Raw genomic sequence first — 20,839 nt, forward strand, 5'->3', positions numbered from 1 at the left:
GGAGATTTACATATAATCTATCAATTGTAAATTTTAGTCAATTTAAGATCTAGTTGCTCATTAAGTGCAAAAATAAAAAAACAAAAACTAAAAATAATATAATTAGCTGTAGTAAAAGTATAACAAAACAGACAATATCTATGAAGTATGAAGATAGATATTATAAAAAGTATGCGTGGCAAAGATGTGGACAAATTCTGTTGATGATATTTTTAGACATCAAAACAACTACACTGACAGATAGATAACTCTCTACAGATTTTATTTATTTTTATTTATTTATATATCTTTCCGTAGAAATCTCTTCAAACAGAAAGAGAAGAAGTAATTCACAAACCCCCCTGGGATTCCTCTCTTCTTTTCTCATTTCTCATTTCTCAATCTAACTTCCAAACTTTCAATTCAAGGAATATTTCTTTCAAGGTTAGATTAAGGTATTCACATTTATCTTTATCTTATCATTTCCATTTCAATTAAGATTTCTTTCTCTTAATGCAAGGTGTTTTGTTATTGAGATTTTGATATAAATAAATTGATTAAATTAGATATATTGTTGTTGATGAATGATTAATTCGTTGATTCTCTGGTTTATGGTTTTTGTAGAATCTTGATTTGGTTCATAGCAAATTCTGATTATTTAAAATATTGATTAATTTAATTAATTAGAAGTTTAATTCATTGAGTCTCTTGAATTATGACCATGCAAATGGATAATCAAAATCAAACTTCATGTTGAGATTTACATGGAATTAATGATGATACTTATGTTTGAGCATAGAAGACTTTGGCATGATATTAGATATTTACGTTACTGTATGTTTGGATCAGCGGTGAGTTAGGCATGTGTGTCTGGCACAATCACGAATCACGATGACACGGTGATTCTATTGAAGCTCTAAAATGTAGCTTCTCTCAAAATTCTGCCAAACTCGGTGTCAATCCAAACACGCAATCAATGATATAAATTCATTGAAGATTTTGTCGTTGTTTTTCTTGGTGATCAATAGTTTCTAGGTAGTTGATTGAGTTGTTGACATGATATTTCTCCCCAACCAACTGACTCGGAGTATGTGCAATGTATAATTTTATGAAAAAATTGGGGTCATCCAGCAATTGTTTCCCAGTTCCCTTATGAAAAAAAAAAAAAAAAAAATGTTTGATATCGTTGTCTTGCAACAAACATGTATGAAGGGATCTCAACTTAAAAATGAAAATTTCCCTTTCTTTGTGTTTTGTTTCTCTGTTTTGTATTTGCGACTCCTACCATACATTTGTTTCAGATTTTGAGTAAATAGGCAATTTTGTCTCTGAAATTGTAAAACATCAGTTGAATTCATTCCTAACTTTGTCCAAGTAGCAATTTCCACCCTGAAATTGTACATGTCAATCAAAATAGTCCTTATGTAAGCTTACCCGTGAGACAACATGATACAACATGTTCATTGAAAATGTGCCAATCCAATCCATGTGTACTCAACAACAATGCCACGTCTCCAGGATGAAACTGCTGCATGTTATAGTTTTGTATGGTAAAGCATAGAATTTACCTTGGCTTTAAGATTTGGGAAAAGAGAGTTCTTCGACTTTTACTGAACAAAACAATTGTCAATTTAGCTCTGGAGATGTGCAGTGATGTCATGTGGAGTCCATGTAGATTTGCCACATTTTCTTTAACGTACCATTGAAATAAAATAAGAATAAGAATCCCACATTGAAATATAAAAGCAAATATAAGTATCCCACGTTCTTCTATAAAAGGAAGACTCAATTTAAGGTATGTATTTTTATAGAGGTATTTTCCGTTCATATCATGTAGAAATAAATTTTTAATTGTAACTTACGGGGAAGTGGTAAATTTTATCCAAACCTACTTGTAATATAGCTTATCTTTACTTTTTTTTGGCGATCATAATATTGCTTATCTTAATCACATAATAGAAGGAAATTATCCACATATTATATGACATTTAATTGAATGATTTCCATTACGATTTGTATACATGGTTAGTGTAATTTTTTTTTTTACATGCATCCAATCACATCTCACCTTTTAGATATTTGTGGAGATATTTTAGGAATAGACATGACGAAATTGATCGTTGGTGTAATTTGATTAGATCCATACATAGAATAATTTTATATTGTGCATAGAAATTAATCTATTATTTAAGAATCTTCATATGTGAGTTGCCATTTTAGTGTAGTGATGTGTATTTATTACTTTCAAAAATAGACTCAATTTTTTATAATTACAAATAGAGTCAATATTGTTATACATATAGAAAGAGGTCCTCGTGAGCTTAGCTCAGTTGGTAGGGACAATGCATAATATATGCAATGTCCGGGGTTCTAACCTTGGCCACCACAAAAAAAAATACATATAGAAAGAGTTGATATTACCAACACTGGATTGGTTCAAGTGGTAAGGGACTTGGGTGCGTTAAGCAAGTGGTCAAGGGTTCGATCATGACTACTTTCTTGCATATAGAGAAAATTTGGTTGGAAGGGGAGAACTCAACCCACCTTGTGTGCTCCATAGGTTCTCTGACTACGATTTGTCACCGGTAAACTGTGGTGGAAGTATCGTACCAATAGCATGGTACCGAAAAAAGAAAAACAAAAGCCCAAGAGTTGAAATATATCATGATTATTTGATGACAATGATGTATTAATATATAAGGAAATTTACCAATCTTATCCAAATCTATGTGTAATGGCTTATCCTAATCATACAATAAAAGGAAAATATTTGAAACTTGGGATATTATAATAATTTTTAATTCTTTTCATTCAACAGTTGCCAGTTTTTTTTTCCTTAATTTCAGCCGTTGTCAGAATAAAAAAAAAGATCTTTATCCTTATCTATTTATATAACTAAAACAAAAGATTTGATGATTTATGTGTTTATGCAGAGCAGTGAAGCATAAGCTGATGGCTAACATGGATGGAAAATCACTCCGGAATGCTAAGAAATTCATTCCGATACCACCTCCTTCGCCTCGATCAGCAGCAACCGGTTATCCTTGCGAGTATGCGGCGATGAATAATTTATCACCGAGAGGGCGAAGCAGCTGTGTCTCTTCTGCAACAAGAGATCTGTGGGAGCGTCTTTTCAATGAAGGGTATAAAGCCGATGTTTGCATTAATACTGATAACGGTGGCATTATTTATGCTCATTCTAACATTATTGTAAGTTCATTCATCCCACTTGATTTTGTATATGCACGGGTGCTACTGGCTAGGTACATCAAAATTTCATTGTCAAAATGTGTTTTTCAATAAACTGCGCTCATATTTCTTTGAACGAATTAGTAGTAGGCTTAAAGTTTTCATAGGCTCAGCAGATATAGTTATGCAATTAATCAATTTTAAGGCTACAGATGTCACTGCTTAAGAGTTGATTAATGAAAAGATAACTAGACAAGCTTAGTATGATACTGTTGTTGTATGATCTACTCTCATCATGAAATACTGATATTTTGTCATTAAACATTAATGTGAGTGATCTTTATGTATTAATCTTGAATTCAACTGTTGTGAATATCACTCACTTTATACTATATGAACAGGCGGTGGCTTCTCCTGTATTGAAAGGCATGCTGAAGCAAGCAAATCGTTCCAATCGGTGGCGATCGATCTCAATCTTTGGGGTTCCACATGATGCAGTACGAGTTTTTATTCGATATTTGTACTCTTCCTGGTATGTTTGATCCCTTTATAAACCTCAAAATCATCAGAATGTTTGTCTCCTTGACCGTAGGGCTAGGCTTGATAATATTCTCTGGAATTATATTTGCTCAAATTACATGTCATTGCTTGATTTTTATATGCAAATACATCCATTCATTGCCGATATGCAAATTTTAAGAAATTTCAATCGGTACGGTAGTGGAGAGTTCCACACCAACAAAACTGAGTAGATCAATTTCGGTAGTAGAACTGTTAAATTGAAACGAATGGAAAAAAAAAATAAAAAAATTTGAGTTTTGTTTGGGGGGTGGGGGAGGAGATCAACATAGCCGATCAAGGTTACAGAGTTACTACTGTCCTTTTTTGAATGCATCATAGTCGCTGTGGCTGAAATGCATTTTGCATCATATAAATGTGCTGAAATTTTGTGCCTTTTTTCAGTTACGAGAAAGAAGAAATGAAGGAATTTGTCCTACATTTGTTGGTGCTGTCTCATGTATATGCGGTCCCTCACTTGAAACGAGAATGTGAACAGAAGCTAGAATTGGGTTTACTCACAATGGATAATCTAGTTGATGTATTTCAACTTGCATTACTGTGTGATGCTCCGCGGCTCAGTCTCATTTGTCACCGTAAAATACTAAAAAACTTCAGAACTGTTTCGGAGTCAGAAGGATGGAAAGCAATGAAGCAGAGTCACCCGGTTCTAGAAAAGGAAATTCTGGAATCAATGATTGATGAAGAAAATGTAAGGCTCTGTCTTTGCACCTTAATTTATTTTATTTTATTGTATTATTTTACACAATAATAGATAATTAGGCCATTGTCTAACTACTTTTGAATGAATTGATTGATCAGAGTAAGAAGGAGAGGATCAGAAAAATGAATGAAAGAGAGGTCTATTTGCAATTATATGATGCAATGGAAGCTCTTGTTCATATATGTAGAGATGGTTGTCGAACTATTGGCCCGCATGATAAAGACTTCAAAGCAAACCAGCCGTGTAGGTATACATCCTGCAAAGGGCTAGAATTGCTTGTTCGTCATTTTGCTGGTTGCAAATTGAGAGTCCCGGGGGGTTGTGGTCATTGCAAAAGGATGTGGCAACTGTTGGAGCTGCATTCTCGACTGTGTGCTGATCCGGATTTCTGTAGAGTTCCTTTGTGCAGGTAACAATATTACGTGTTTTCTAACTATGGTTGTACTTAATTCAGCTCAATCATTCAGGTGAATTGTAACAAATCTTTTCATTTCAGGAACTTTAAGCAGAGAATATCAAAACAAAGCAAGAAAGACGAAATTAGATGGACAATTTTGGTTGAAAAGATCTTGAAAACAAGAGGAATTGGGATTGCACCATGCTTTCGGCCACAATGACAATCTTTTTCCGGGGATATAGAACTATTAGATTACAGCAGTTGAGATAAAAACATGATGAAATTGTAAAGTTTATGTATTATTATAGTAAGAAATGGCCCTCAAGGATGAAGTGTTGCTCCTCTCTACTTTATTGTAAAATATATGTAGCAGAGTATCACTTTCTTCCAACATTTATTTATTTTGTTCTTTCGACCGTTGCTTTTAAATGAACTATATGGCCAAATCAATATATTGAAGATTGATTTTGGTGCTTTATTGGATATTTCAATTTTAAACAAGACAATGATTATCATTCAATTTATTCTGATTTACTGGTAAGTTTCATGCACTGTTTTTACAAATGCATCCTTATGTTTTTCTGATACCGAATTTAAGGTAAATTGCACATAGTGCGCATGTGAATTGCCAATGGCTAAAAGAGTAGAACCTGAATGCATAGAAATATAGAATGCAAGTGATTTCATTCTCTAGAAATCAGAAACCTCTCTTAAGGTCCTGTTCCTCATCTTAAGATCCTTTCTTCAGTAATATTGTATATAAATGTATAACTAATTAATGATTAAAAGAGCAATGGATATATCAATATGAATGACAGTTGGGTCCAGTCGTGACGAATTTGATTTTCTTTATAAAGGAGCAATTCAGAAAAGATAAAAAGGAGCGACTAGCAAGGCAACTCAGTGGTGATTTACAGCTAGTTCTCTACTAAAGAATCAATGACTTTCTTTATTCAACACAAGTACCTTTACTTTTCCTTTGTAATGTTCACTTTTGAAACCCTTTTTGTTGTTTTCCTTGGATCAGCAGTGCAAGGAATTGATAGTCTCGTTGATACAATTATTGAGGGTGGAATTAAAGGTTGAAAGCTGGTCCAGTACTTGGAAATAGAAGGGGGGGCTGTTTGTTCTGAAGCACACTGGAACAAGGAATGTATCACATGTTTGAATTAATATTTAATATGGTAATAATTCTTTGGTAAGTTGTATGTAGCTGAAAAATACAAGGCCTAACTCCGACCTTATAAAAAAAATTCAAAGCTTTGGTCTGACATATAGTCTATCATAGTAATTATTACTATGGTAAGCTGTAGTAGTAGTTGAAAATTGGATGGTGTGTTTGATCCAAAAGGGTAAGTAGATTACCCCAAAAGGGGAAGTCATAACAATTTTCGTAAGGTCCTTGCTTTTGTAGCTGAAAACTTGCTCCAAAATTCTTACCATAGGGGAGCAATTTTGGAGCAATACTGTTTTTGACTCTTGGGATCTTTAATTGATATTTTATTTGGTGTTTTTTCATAAGTTTATTTCCTGTTTAGATGTATTTTGGGTGTACAATAGGGGATGGACTATTTGTAACTTCTCATGTATACACAACTTATGCTTGTGGATTTATTTTGTTGATTGAAATGTTCTTTTTGCTTTCCGAAAAAAAAAAAAAAAGATAAAAAGAAAATTAAATGCGAAATATAATGTATCAATATTATTTTCGAAGATTCTAATGTACTGGTATAAACATTAAAATGTAGGTACAGATAAAGAAATGGCTGCAAAACAGCTATTTATTATCAATATTTGACTTTAAAAAAATTACATTTAGAGCCTCTTACGTAAACCAAAACATTCACATCATTAAAATGTGTGGAACTATGTCTCTGATCTAATAGAACCTAGTTTGACTATAGCATACGTATTTTAGTGGAAGAAACAAAATGATGCATCTCCTATACCTCCCATTTGAATGAGGACAATGGCATTGACATGAATCTTTGTAGCCCATTTGAGTGAACCAGGAATTGTTTCAACTGCATGTTCACTTTCTCTTCCTCATCATGAACATGCATTTAACGTTTTTGCTGTTTGATCTCAATGAAGGTTGTCCTTCACTTTTGCTACTAATGAAATGAGATTAAACCCAACGAGAGTTCAAATTTGCAAAAACATTCATTTACTTTCACTGTTATTTTGAGAGGCTATGTTTCTTTTTTGTATTCACAATACTAAGGGGATGAGCTTTCCTCATCCGAGCTTCTATCTTGTCTCCCATTGTATCTGTTAAGAACAGGTAATGGGGCATTTGAAGCTATTCTGAATGATCTTGAAGCACCACCAACAATTCTATCATGCATCCTTCCCACTTCTTTGCAAACCAAATCCAAAATGTTTAGAAAATCTCTCACAATCATGAAAATTCTTAAAGGGTGTGCTTCTTCCTTTGCTGCATTCCCATGAAAGTATTCAGTAACTTCTTTCACAAGGAATAAAGCCTCTCTTTCATGAGACTTAATCCTCACAATTTCGTCTTCTGCGTATTTCAAAAAGAGCGTTGTGGAGTTGAAGAAATTGCCTCTCATATCTGGCTTCTCATATTGCAAAACTGATCGCACTTTTTCAAGCCCCGTTTCAAGCTTTGTGACGTAGCTGCTTAAGACATCTGAGTCCATTCCTGCTGCTTTTTTGACATTACCAAGGTCTTTACTGAGACCAGCCACAACATGCAATCCGTTCTTCTTAAACTCTTCCTCGTTAAATTTGGAGTCCATTTGGTTGGGTATACTTCCGTTTGTAGATGCAGTTTCTGCACCTTCTGACCTAATGATTTCTTGGACCACAAAGTGCAGTAATGTGGTCTTTCCATCTGTTCCCTTTATATCTGCGAGTTTCAGGAGTGTGTCGAGTTTGAAAGCTTTAGCGTCACCTCGATTAGTGCCAACATTCATTCTGTTTCCTGTTCTGAGAACAGCTTCAAGGAGTTTGAAGAATAACCGGCTATTCCTTAATTCCTCACTTGCTGCCTGGCAGATAGATATTTACAACTCTTAGGTTAGTGTCAAAAGACATCAAGAGATCAAAGATAACAAGGAGTTGAAAGATAGCCATACCTCAAGGGTTTGGAAAGACTTCTTGAGGTAGTTGATTTCAGAATCAAAGTTGGCCCTATATAGCATAGCTTCAACTCTTTTGAATGCAAAAGGTATATCAAGCACTGCTTTAAGAAATCTTTCAGCAGATCCAAGTTTCGAGAGATCTCCGTCATAGTTTTTCAATTTTATCTCTTCCTCTTTAGTAGGAGCCATCTTTACTAGGGTTTCCAATAGCTCAGCACCCAAACCTTCAGGACTCCCTGTTCCATTAAAAATAAAACCACCCCCATGAATCAATTATGTTGGCAAAATGAAAACATAGGATGCAAATAAGCAATTGGTTCAAGGACATCATTTTCTGTAAATAACTCTTCTGATATTTCACATATTTTAGAAATTATTACTGACTTAGTAGATTAATAATACAAGCTGGAAAAAACAATGTGTTTAATGTTTAGTGATTTCAAGCATACAATATACGAATAAATAATTCTCCCCGAGTCAGTTAGACTTGAATGTGATAGAAAGCCTTAATATAGATGAAGCACTTTTAGATATTTCTGCCTTGCAATTAACTGTCATTTGAGGTGGAGGCACACAAGTAATGTGGTTCATCTGTTAAGAATTTGAATGAATATATATAATAAATATGCAACAAAGTTACTATATATTTAGACATCCACACAATTTAAAGTTTATTTACTTTTTAATTTTGGGAATAATGGCCAACAACCAGTAGACTGTAAAGGAAGTTAGGACAGAGTTTTACTACTCCTCAGCTGATATAAAAATCAAGGAATTAGAGATTAGTACTTCTATAATTTGAGTAAATAAAAAGATAAAAATGAAATATTGTGCAGTGAGAGAAATGATAAAATAGTCCATCTTTTGGATTAGAATTTGGAGAATGCATAGATGATGATTTGGATATATCATCTGTGATCACGGCTCTCACTAAACTAGGTTGCTATTGCTTTTGCTTTTAGAGAAAGCACAACCCCTAGAGCAAAAAGCCAAACCTAAGTTGTTAAGGAACATAGGTTAGTTAATTTTGGTGGCAACTGCAGTATCTAGTTTAATGACAAAAATTCTTCGGTTAAAGAAGACAAAAATAACTTGTAAGTTAAAGATGTTCATTAGTTAAGATGTCCTTGTTTTATTCTTTCTTCTCAAGTACATTGTATGAGCTGGACTTGGATTTGGTTTTTACCACATTTGAAATTCCCATACAAGAATACCTAAATTTGCACCCCTCTTAAAATAACATAATGATGCACGTGGCATGATTCTGATTTAGACATTTCCATACTGAATCACACATGTAGTGATGAAGACTTTTTGTTTTTAAATTGTTGAGCCATGGTTCTCTATGACTAATACCTAATGCCCTTCCTACACAACATTTTCTATATCATATACATGAACTGGATTGATTGTTAATTATTTCAAAAGTTAAATCTATGCATATGCGCGGTGAAACAACTATTCGTCTGTCTTTACTTACTTTTTTGTGTGTTAAATTTCATATTACCAGGGTCTCTTTTCCCTAAGATCGGGAGGGTTAACACAAAATCTATGCATATGTAAAGTGTAGATGAATGCACCATAAATACCCCAATTTGTATGCTTTACCAAAATTAGAAAATGTGATTTGAAAGTTTTGTTATCTATCATGCAAATAAGTATAAACTCCCAAAGAGGGAAAAGAATGAAGTAACAACTTACCATCCAAAAGAGCTTCAGAAACTTCATCTCTTGTCACATTCAGTGCCCTTAACAGTATAGCTATATTTTGTGACTTTTTAGGATCTAACACCTTGTTCTCATGATCAACAGAAGGAAGAACTGATTTTCTAACACCTTGCTCTTTTGGTTTTGGAGCAGAATTTGTTCCATTGTTGCAACCAAACAAAGACTCCATCATATCTTCATTTAATCTATTAAAAACAAAAAATAACACGTAAGTAATATTAATTCAGAATTGTACTTCAACTACCACAACTACAATCCCAAAAATGATATATAGAGGATTAAATATTCAATTTATACTCACTGAAACGAGCTTGATTTTATTTGGTCCCACACAGTAGCACGATCAGAAGTTGCACGAACTTTGTCCCAATGCAATGCTTTCAACTTCGGTTTTCCACCTTCCGTTTCATTAGCTTCTTCAACAAGCCTCTCGGAAGAAGATCTCAAATTCAAACTCTCATCAACGTGATCTGAAACTGGTTCTGAACCTTTTGTTACACTACCAACAGAACCAGGTCCTTCACTTAATCTACTTATAGATGCAGACACCGCCTGTGTCGGCGATACTGATTTTCGTGTCATCAGCGGTGGCGGAGGTGGCGGAGGTGGAGGTGGTGGCGGAGGATGGTTAAGTGAAGTTTTAGACACGTGTGAAACTGTATTAGTTGTTGATTGAAGATGAACCAAATTCGGCGGTGGTGGTGGTGCTGAGAATTTCGGTTTTCTTGAATGTCCTATTCCACCGGAGGAGGTTAACTGTTTCTCCGATTGCTGACGTTGCGGCAGTGGTGTTTGTTTGATAGAAGGAATGATGACGTGTCGAATATCCGGAGAAGAAGCAGAAAGAGCAGATTTCGATTTCGGTGAAGTTCTCTTCGATTTAGGAAGCGGCGTAACCGTCGAATTACTCTCTTTCTTCGCCGGACTACCGTTACTGAGAGAACTCTGCCGTGAAACTGAATACGGCGTGTAAAATCCATCTTCCTGACTTACTGAAGAATTCTGCGGCGAATGGAACGCTGTTTCGTTACTTTCTTCATCGGAATCTTCTTCCGACGACATCGCCGGCGGAATGTTTCCGTTCGGAGGTTTACTCAACGGCGGCATTGGCTGTAACTCCGGACTCGGACGATACCGATCGGATCGCTTAACGGAATTCAGTTTATGATACGGTGAACGGTTAGGCTTCTCCGTTTGATTCTGATCGTTGACCGTCGTTGACCTTCTCGAAGGTTCCACAGTTCCAATGTAGAGAAAATTCGAAGCTACTACCGGAGCAGATGAATTCGATGAATCTTGAAGAGAATTGTTCCTCTGTGTGGTAGTACTCACTAGCTTCTGTGTATCCGCGGCGTTTTTTGCTCTGTGTTTGTATAAAAAGAAAGCTAACGCCGACAACATTCCTAACGTTACGATTCCAACGGAGATTGCTATTGCTACTTTCTTTGTTCCTTTTGCAGGTTGTGTTGCCGTTGGATTCGCTGTTGTGGCGTTAGAAGTTAACGGTGCTGCTTGATTCTGATTCGACGGTGGTGCGTCTGGATATTCATGGAAGAATGGAATGTTGTCGGAGGAAGGTTGTGGTGGTGGTGGTGTAACGGTGGTTGGTGATGGTGGTGGTGCTGAACTCGCTGGGAATAATGGTTGATGGAGAATTCTTCTTGTGTGATGATGATCGGATTCATTGAAACGTTTTGCAGTGTTAACAGATAGTGATGAGAAGAAGAAGATGAAGATGATGGTAATGATGATGTTGAAGCTTGAATTATGAGGTTTCATGGTGAATTTTGATGAATTGTTTTGCAAAATTCATGTCTGAATTTGGTTGAATTTGTTCTTCCGTGAATTCCTCAGCGGGAAATAATAGAGAGAGAGAAAAAAGAGGAAACTTCTTTCGGCTGTAAGATCTAGATGCTCTGATTTGCTCTTCCGACAGATTCCGTCATCACAATTTGTATTTATATTTTCTCTTTTACTTTTTTTTAGATAGACGAAATCGTAAATCCATTATAAACTCACACACATAAGTGAAGGCATCGGGGTTCGAATTCCGACCATGATGTCTGGCCTAGAGCTGTCAAAACGGGCCGGTCCGTTTAGCCCGAATAAATATAGGGTTTGGGCCTAAAATATTGAGCCCGAATTTTAATAGGGCTTTTTAGCCCGACCCTTAAAAGTCCGGTACCCGAATGGGCCGCGGGTAGCCCGTTAGTCCGCATAACAAAAAAAAATTATATAAATTATATATATTTTTCAAATAATTATTTACTTAGTTGATTATCAAAGTAAAAAACAAAAGTGAAAATTCAATGAATTAACACAAATATAAATGTAATATAAAATTATATTTATTCATTTCGTTATTTATAGTTTTAAAGATCGAATATATAAATATCTATAACCATAACATATCTAATTTATTTAAAATTATTTTCCTCGTCGTTTTAGTTTACGACGTTCGTACGAAAATATTTACAATTTACTTTTTTGATAGACATTATTTAAACATATTAAAAATATTATTTATAAAAAAAATTATAGCAGTGTTTTATAGTACTTTTTTAAAATAAAAAATAAATAAAAAATTTAATATGGGCCGGCCCGTTTAGCCCGCGGCCCGTGCAGGGCCGGGCTCGGGTAGTATATTTCAAGCCCATTTTGTCAACCGGGCTTTTTGGTCCGGTCCGCTAAAGTCCGAAGCCCGTTAGGGCCGGCCCGTTTAGGACCGGACCGCCTGTTTTGACAGCTCTAGTCTGGCCTAACAATTTTGGTATTTTTTATTTAGAAGAAGAAAACAGAGTGAATTGGTAATCAAAGTTTTTTTTTTTTTTTGGTAGAAGGTAATCAAAGTTTATTAAGGTCAGAACATCCCTCGTAAAGATTAAATAAAGTTAATAAATGTATTTACAAATTATCTATTAAAAACTATCATATTAACAACAAAGTTGAATACATGGTGATTTTAGAGCATCCATAATGGAGATCCTGATCTTTGAGGTCTAAATGAGTCTCACATTGACACATCAGTTTTTTATTACTTTTTAATAATAGTACCTAATAGGCACTCAACTACTACGATGGATATCTTCCAACAAAAGATCTAAATAGGACCCACCAATAACATTAAAAAACAAAGGTAAATTGCAATTGAAAAACAATAGTACAATGACATTGATTATTTTAAACAAAAGTAATGTGGGATCCACTTAAGCATTAAGGTCTTAATTGAGACTCTGGGTCTTAGAAGACCCCCAAAAAATTTCTCAACAATCGAGGTACGTATTAGGTACCGGGTCTTAAATAAGACCCTATCATTGTGGATGATCTTACCGGTCTTTTTTGAGTATATGGACAAAATTGTGTTTTTTTTTTGAAGGAGACAAAATTGTTAGGTCTTTGTTTTATGTTTTTAATTCATGTCATTGTGAATATTTTTTAATTTCGTTTTATGTTTTTAATTGATGTCATTGTCAATATTATTTTGTGGTTTCACGTTAGAATGTAATAAATGAATGCAAGTTATATGCGGACAAAATAAACTATTAGTGGGAATGAAACGTGGTGCTGTTGATAGCATTTCGTGTCTCGTTTTCAAATTGACCTATTTCATTTAATTTAAATAAAATATATAGGTGTAAGAATATAAATAAATGAGGGAGATGGTGGTTATGTAGAAGCAGTGCCATTAAAAAATTGCGTGAGATTGATTATGTAGTGTGTACGTTGGTGTCCTTTATATTTCAGTTAGTAAGTAGGTAGGCAAGGCACAAATTCGATCTTTGAGGTCGTTATATGTTGCGTGAATCTACTGTCCAATAAGTTCATTGCCTTTGCCTTTTATCTTTTCTTTGCTTGATGCTTGTCTTGGGAGTTCCAAGTTCAAAAGGTTAACATACGTGTTTGGTTATTGAATGGTGAAAATAGATTCGGAATAAATTAATTTTGTATAAATGGTTCAACAAAATGATTTATGATTTGATATATTTAAATAAAAGTGAATTGAAAAATGAATTCAAGTATAAAACCAATTGTAAGAGTTTAAAGTTTCAAATTTTAGCTTGAGGTGAAATTACAAGCAAAATTAATTATACTATTAAACATTTAAACATGTCAAAATCAATGATACTCTTTTAGAATCAATTTTAACCCTTCTAAAATCGAAACAAACACACACTTGTATGTTTAATAAAATAAGAATAATATTAAAAATGTAAATATTAGAAAGAAAATAAAAATAAGGTACTCGAAATCTAAGAGGGTTGCTTTACCCAAACCTAGAATATGTAGCTAAACTACGTGCTTTACATGGCCCCGCTTCTGTTTTAAAATTTTGTGCTATGTATTTTTTGTCAAAAAGATTGCGTGTAAATTGATGGAGATCTTTTTTTTTTTTTTTTTGTATAAAAAAATATATATACTAATAATAGATTGATTATATATTGATGGGATCTTTGATCACGATGTCTAAACACGGGATTATTAAGGGTGATTAAAGTCTTTATCTGTACATAGAAGATGATTAAGGTTTGGTATTCATGAGCAATGAGTACTTTTGGCATACCCAATTTTAATTCTGAATTTCACTCCAGACAATAATACTAGTGCACCTCTCAATACGTAACCAAAAAGATGAAATTATAATTGAGTAATTTTTAAGAGTGGGATGTCTCGGGTATTCACAAAGTGGTTAGTTATTAGGTTTTTTCTAAATTATCTTTGAAGAATGGTGGGTAATTTACCCACCAACCAATGAAAATGAACAATTTATTTGTGGGGTCAAAATAGTTCATGAATATGTGCTTATGTGGCTAATGTGTATTGGTTGGGATAAATTACCCATCATTCTTTCATGGGTAGCCTAGTTGTCACCTTTTAAAAGACGCGATTTTTCATTAACATGAACCTTTTTTATAAAAATAATGAATGCCACATTTTTAATATTTTTGTAAAGAACATTTTTAAGATGATATTGTTGTATTAACTTTCTTAACACGTGTCCAAACATATATAGAGAAGAGATGATATTATTATTACTATACTAACTTCTTTAATGGTAAATATGACACACATAAATTAAATATGGAGAAAGGAAAAAGAAATTGAGGTTCAAATATATATATATATAGAGAGAGATTTTGCTAAAAAATACCCATAAAGATGTCTTTTAGTAATTGACACCTTGTCCACACTTCAAGGTGTGATTATCAACTTTTTAGTTATAACTTGCTGAAAGACACTTTCATAAAAATTAGTTGGTGTCTTTTAGGGTTTTTACGATTTAAGCACTTTTATAGAACACCGTTAATCTTTGTGTATGTCAATAACATATCAAATGATTTTAGATTTTTATAAAAATTTATGTGAATCATCTATATGATATAAACTTGTTCTCCAACGGTCAAATTTTAAAAATATGTATCGAGTAAAACAATATTGAGCGGTGTAACATTGGTGTCACATCACATCGGTGTAATTCGATCTCTCCTTATATATATATATATATATATATATATATATATATATATATATATATATATAGTTCTGGACCGTGCAAATGCTCTCTTGCCTAGTTACTACGAGCCCAAGCCAAACTAGTCAATCCTGCATTGGGTCATTTAATCTCACAAAACCCCATCCCCGCAAGTGATTGCTCGCAACACCTCAAGTGACCCCATTCAAACCGAATGTAAACTTATCCTCCCACGTGCCGCATATTCCGCTCGACGGATAAAATTTCCATGATTCTATAACTGTCGCGTGCCTTACAACGAATCATGCATGTCACTTCTATATAACAGGACTTTACACAGTCCCCAAAGACACGATTCATTCAAACCTCTAACCCCTCCATTATTATGCTCTTATTGACTTAAGCATCAGAGTGCTAGAGAGATTTCACTCAAGCCGATCATATATTTCGAGGCTAGAAAATATGCTCTAATTATCAGGTTTAATAACTTTGTTCCAGAATTCTTGCACTTCTCTGCGGTCCCGTAAAACATGCATAGACATCTCTCGGGTTGACAAACATCTCGGGCATATATCATCTGATGACATTCTTCAATGTCAACGCTCAACATTGGTAAGCAATTTCCCAGGAACCATTTTGCATAGGGTGGATCAGATTCTCCCAGGTTCCTTCCATTTCCAAACTCTATATAAAAGGATGATGGGGTTTGAGGAAATATTACCATTAGCACCAAGGTTGTAGGTAGACTTCAAACTAAATTACCCATTAGATGAGGGAAGCTAAGAGGGGAAATCAATTTCCTCATTAGATGACCCTTTGACATGTCCAATTTTATCACAAATAAAAATGGGCAAGATGTGTTCTAATTTCCTCCAATTCCAATCATTCTCTCCCCATTAACTTGAGACGGAAAATCATCTTCTATGTGAGGTACGATATGAGCAAAGTTATCGGCAAGCACATCACAATTTAAGATCCAATTATCTTTCCAAAATTTAGTCGAGTGGCCATCTCCATTTACCCATTTAACAATTCCATCCACCTCTAAGGCCATATTTTGCAAATAGCACGCCAAGTATGAGAAGCAATATTCCACTTTGAATAATGGGGGGTATCCATATGCATAATACCACAATTATACTTTGCACGCAAAGCTTGTCGAATGTACAACATATACAAAAAAAATTATAAGATATATAAAAAAAATAAAAAAAATAAAAATCTTAACATATATCAAACATATATTTCTTAAGTTTTTTCATTTAAAATAATAATAATATAATAATAAATTAATAGTATTTTTTTTGAAAGAATAAATTAATACTCCATCTATCTCATAAATTACGGGTCAACCCGATTCCATAAACACCCCCTACCAATATTTGTGCAAATAATTAACAAAGACTTATAGCTTAAATTCTTACTAGCAATCAAATAGTAAATTACAATTCCTATATCGTTTTATATACTTGTGGAAGAAAATCAATAGGAAAAGAAAGAAAACTTTTTATAATATCGTGCATGTATGTTTGATCCCACCGACGGAATAGACAAGAAAGCATATAGTCGATGCATTATTATCCCTAAATGCTCGTAACGTATATGTAGCACCATCCTCATTACTCGGAATACAACGTAATTAAGCAAGTATAAGGGTCATACATGTAATAATAATTTAAGGAAAAGTGACTCATGGGGTCATAACTCATAACGTCTTCTTCTTCTTGATTTCTTTATGCTTTCTTTCACATTTTTATTAGTCACTCACGAGCTAGGAGGTTGATTCATTCACCGACCTTTCTTATGCTATGTAGGGGACATCCTCACGCGCCCAATTTTGATGCTTTATCACTTTTGTATACTCCTTTTTCTCTTTTGGACCCTTCCACTACACAAAGACAATGTTATCCTCTCTTTGTCCACTCTTCATTAATAATGCTCTTTTCACAAAACGGGATGATTAAAGTTATGCTTTTCTTCTAAACTATGCGTTTTGCCACTTAGATTCTACAGGTTTCAGGTTTGCCTTTAGTTAAACATACGTGTTATTTACTTTTTAAAACTGGAGAATTTCCATTTATTAATTTCCTTTAAAGTACAAATAAACGTTTTATCTTTTCATAATGGGGATGCACAAAGATAAAAGATATTCCATCTATAAACAAGTAATTCAGTTATAAATTTAAAAAATACCGTAAAAGAAGTAGTAATTCAGTATTAAACTCATTGTTAGTTTGTAACTCCCGTTTGTGGGGACACTGAAGTAGTAGAAAAGAAAAGCTCATTTATAATTTCTATGCCCGTTTGAATTCTTGACAATGTCATAAATTATGTCAAATTACTACTATGTACTAAATCAGATTAGAGGAGGTATGAAAGATTTTGAATTAAATATTAGTTGTGAAATGTGATGTAATTAACTTATTTTAAAAGAAAAATTTAGTTGCCCTATTCATTTTGTTTGAATTCATGAATTACATCTCATTCTATTTGTTTGTTATTTTTATTAGCAAAAGTCATACTTCTACGAGATGTCTTCAATTTAAACCTCCCACTTGATTCATCTCCGAATCTCCAAGTAGAATTATATAATCTACAAAAAATTGCATCTTAGGTCTTGACTCTTTGATGTGTTTTGTAAGTATGTCCAAAATATATAAAAAAAAAATAAAAAAAATATGAGCTTGGAGTTTACCCTTAATGTAGCCATATTATTATGAGAAAATCTTCTGTGTCATTTATTTGAAAACAAACTCAAAAAAATTATTCCTTATTCTCTTATAACAATTAATATATGCTAAATTCATAATGAAGTAGAAAAATGTGTAACATATTAGAAGAAATTGTAGTATAAACGAGCAATTATGTGATTTTAAATTAGGAAAGTAGGTACTCCCAAATCTTAGGATTAAACTTAGGTTGCTGTGTTTGCCTGTCTTTAGGTACTCCAAAATCCAAAATCTTAGGATTAAACTTAGGTTGCTGTGTTTGCCTGTCTTTAGGTACTCCAAAACCTTAGGATTAAACTTAGGTCGTTGTGTTTGCCTGTGTTGTATCAATCTGATTTTATCATTAGCTAGTGTTTGCATTAATTTGGTGGGAAGGAATATAATTCATGTTGGTCGTTTTATAGATGATGACTGTATAGTTGCCAAATTGCTTTCCAATTATATTTTATATATCAATAGATTCTCTCATGAGGAATAAAACACCAATTCACCACCTTTGTTGTATAGTGAGTTGAGTTGTTGTTGGATGGTTTTCGACGTCACTTGCGGACCCATGCATGACATGTTAACATCCACCCTTAAGAAAATCACATATTATGGGTTTCTCCATGCTCTTTACACACTCAATCCATGGAATCTGTCCCGCACCATTTGTCCAAACCCTACAATGCTTGACATCTTTCTTTGTCTGAAGCTTTTGGAAATCCCGAATAATAATTTTTCCATAACGAATGTTGGACCTATATTTCATCATGGATGAAGCCTCTATGTAACTTATCTACGGTAACGTCTTTGAGAAATAGTTGGTTGTCCAATTAAAAAATTGTGTATTTATTATTTTGATAAATATTATTAGACATATACTTTTAAGATAAATTTTTTATATTTTTTACTCTCTTTATATCATCGAGATGAGTTGTCTAAGATGGAGCAATTACCGCTGAGATTAATGCTATAGAGTGGTAATTATAAACACTCATACACTCAAGTCAATATGTGAAGAAAAAAAATGAAAGATATTATTTGGATAGAAGTTTTTTTTTTTTTGAAGGAAATTATTTGGATAGAAGTTGTGTGCCTTACATTTGTGATAAATATATATTATTTGAGTTGGCAAATATCCTTTCAAAACTGGAATGTTGTATGAAATTATTGGATATTAATTTGATGTTAGTGTAAAATTGTCTTACATTCATTTACATATTTTTTTAAATCTGCCGGGACTGAGCCCGTAGCTGGATGGCTGAAAGCAAATGTAGATGCTGCTCTGAATTGGTTACAAGAAATCATGACAAACATGTTGTTTTTGCTAGGCAATTGAAAGCAGATGTAGATGCTTAAGCTAGGAAAATGGTATCTTTCTCAACTCAATTTCAGCAAAATAGGTATTTGGAACTGAAAATGATGCTCCAGTGGTGGTTAACTGTCTCAAGGGTTTCGGTCCGTGGCAAGTATTGCCAATATTATAAGTAGATCGTAGGGAGAAGTGTCGAATCCATAAATTTTATATAGTGGAGCAATATATATTTATATGATTAAATCAAACATCGAAAGATTTGTTATTTTCTACAATAATACATATTAGTGGACAAAAATAACTATTTAATTCTGATCCATGAATATGTGTGACATTACTGTTCTTGAATATGTTTATGTGTTTCTTTAATTAATTATTTTAGTCCTCGTCCTCGTTCTTTTTACGCTTACTTGACAAAAATAAATTAGCCCTCAAATGTATCTTTAATTGTTAACCATTTTGATTTTAAATGTATTTTTCTTTAGTAAATTCAATCCTTAAAATTGCAATCAATAGAAATATTTGAAATGTATTTGCAATTTTGATACATTCACTTATTATAATGATATCTTCTCACATATTTAGTGGCCAAAATAATTGTTTATCCTAATACGAGCATATACTCAACAAATTGTTAGAAATATAGCGGAAGAACATTTAGTTTAATTGATTGTTCTATTTTTCTTTTGTGAGGTATTCTTCTATGGTCACAAGATCAAATTTATAATATTTGGATATACACATAAAAATAATTTATTCCTAAAATCTCTTTGTGTTGTGTATCGAATTGTACATTTGATATTGTGACCATGAATAAATACCACTTCTTTAAGTAGAACTTGTAAGGCTAAACTACAGTTTTGACCCTTAAGTTTGCCAATGTTGCAATTTTGGCCCCCTAATAAAAAAAATGAATATTTTGCCCCCTATGTTTTAACCCCTTTGCAAAAGTGACATTTTGGTCAATTTTGACCCAATCAACGCTTATGTGGCATGCCACATGTGTAAATACTGAATTAAAAAAAATTAAAAATCTACATAATCATTTTCTAAATTAAATAATTAAAAAATAAATTGAAAAATAAAAAAAAAATAGAAAAGGAAAAAAAGAAGAAAAAAAATGTGGTTCATCTACATTGAAAAACCAAACCCTCGTAACCAAAAAAAAAAAAAGAACCCTCAGATTCGTTCCACTTTTATCACTTTCATCAAAGCTTCAAATTCTCGTAAATTCCAGTTTTTCTTTTCAGCTTCTTATCATCTTCTCTATCGATTCACAACTTTCAAATCATGAAGATTAAGAAAAAACCCAGAAAATCTCTAGATTCAAACCCTTAGATTCACAAACCCTTTATCCATGGTTTTGCTGAAGAACACGATATAGATGAAGAAGATATGTAAACGCTAAGAAAAAAATGGACCTGTGTAAATTTAAATGTGTGGAATCGAACAAAGAATCGTTTGAATATTCCATTACTGAATCTTCTTGTTGCTTTGGGATTAGGGTTTGTCGGTCATTGTGAAATTCGTTGGATTGAATAGGTTCCATGTGAAAGAGAGAATCTTTGAAATGGAGAATGATTTTTGAGAGATCCATGAAATAGTGAAAGAAGGGAGATGAAACATTCCTTCCAAAAAAATTTGATGAGCCTTGAAATCGT

General features: G+C 33.3%; 2 protein-coding genes across 5 annotated transcripts; one reads left to right on the forward strand and one right to left on the reverse strand.

Annotated features, from left to right (window-relative positions):
- The first annotated feature begins 265 nt into the window (after positions 1–265).
- LOC11434953 (BTB/POZ and TAZ domain-containing protein 4) lies at positions 266–5,367 on the forward strand. Of its 4 annotated transcripts, none has more exons than XM_024784635.2 (6): positions 266–423; positions 2,913–3,189; positions 3,570–3,700; positions 4,132–4,438; positions 4,549–4,859; positions 4,947–5,367. In XM_024784635.2, exons 2-6 carry the CDS (start codon positions 2,932–2,934, stop codon positions 5,065–5,067), a joined length of 1,128 nt encoding a protein of 375 aa, XP_024640403.1. In that variant the 5' UTR covers positions 266–423; positions 2,913–2,931; the 3' UTR covers positions 5,068–5,367. The 4 variants fall into 4 exon arrangements, with proteins under 4 accessions (XP_024640403.1, XP_024640402.1, XP_003611597.2 ...); XM_024784634.2 differs by having other exon boundaries at positions 268–434; positions 2,918–3,189; XM_003611549.4 differs by having other exon boundaries at positions 269–434.
- Positions 5,368–6,592: 1,225 nt separating this feature from the next.
- LOC11434954 (formin-like protein 6) lies at positions 6,593–11,634 on the reverse strand. Its single transcript, XM_003611550.4, has 4 exons — positions 9,984–11,634; positions 9,656–9,867; positions 7,949–8,190; positions 6,593–7,861 (listed from the first exon to the last, which is right to left on the reverse strand). Exons 1-4 carry the CDS (start codon positions 11,459–11,461, stop codon positions 7,067–7,069), a joined length of 2,727 nt encoding a protein of 908 aa, XP_003611598.1. The 5' UTR covers positions 11,462–11,634; the 3' UTR covers positions 6,593–7,066.
- Positions 11,635–20,839: the final 9,205 nt, after the last annotated feature.

This window comes from Medicago truncatula, chromosome 5, assembly GCF_003473485.1.
Source record: "Medicago truncatula cultivar Jemalong A17 chromosome 5, MtrunA17r5.0-ANR, whole genome shotgun sequence".
Taxonomy (NCBI): domain Eukaryota; kingdom Viridiplantae; phylum Streptophyta; class Magnoliopsida; order Fabales; family Fabaceae; genus Medicago; species Medicago truncatula.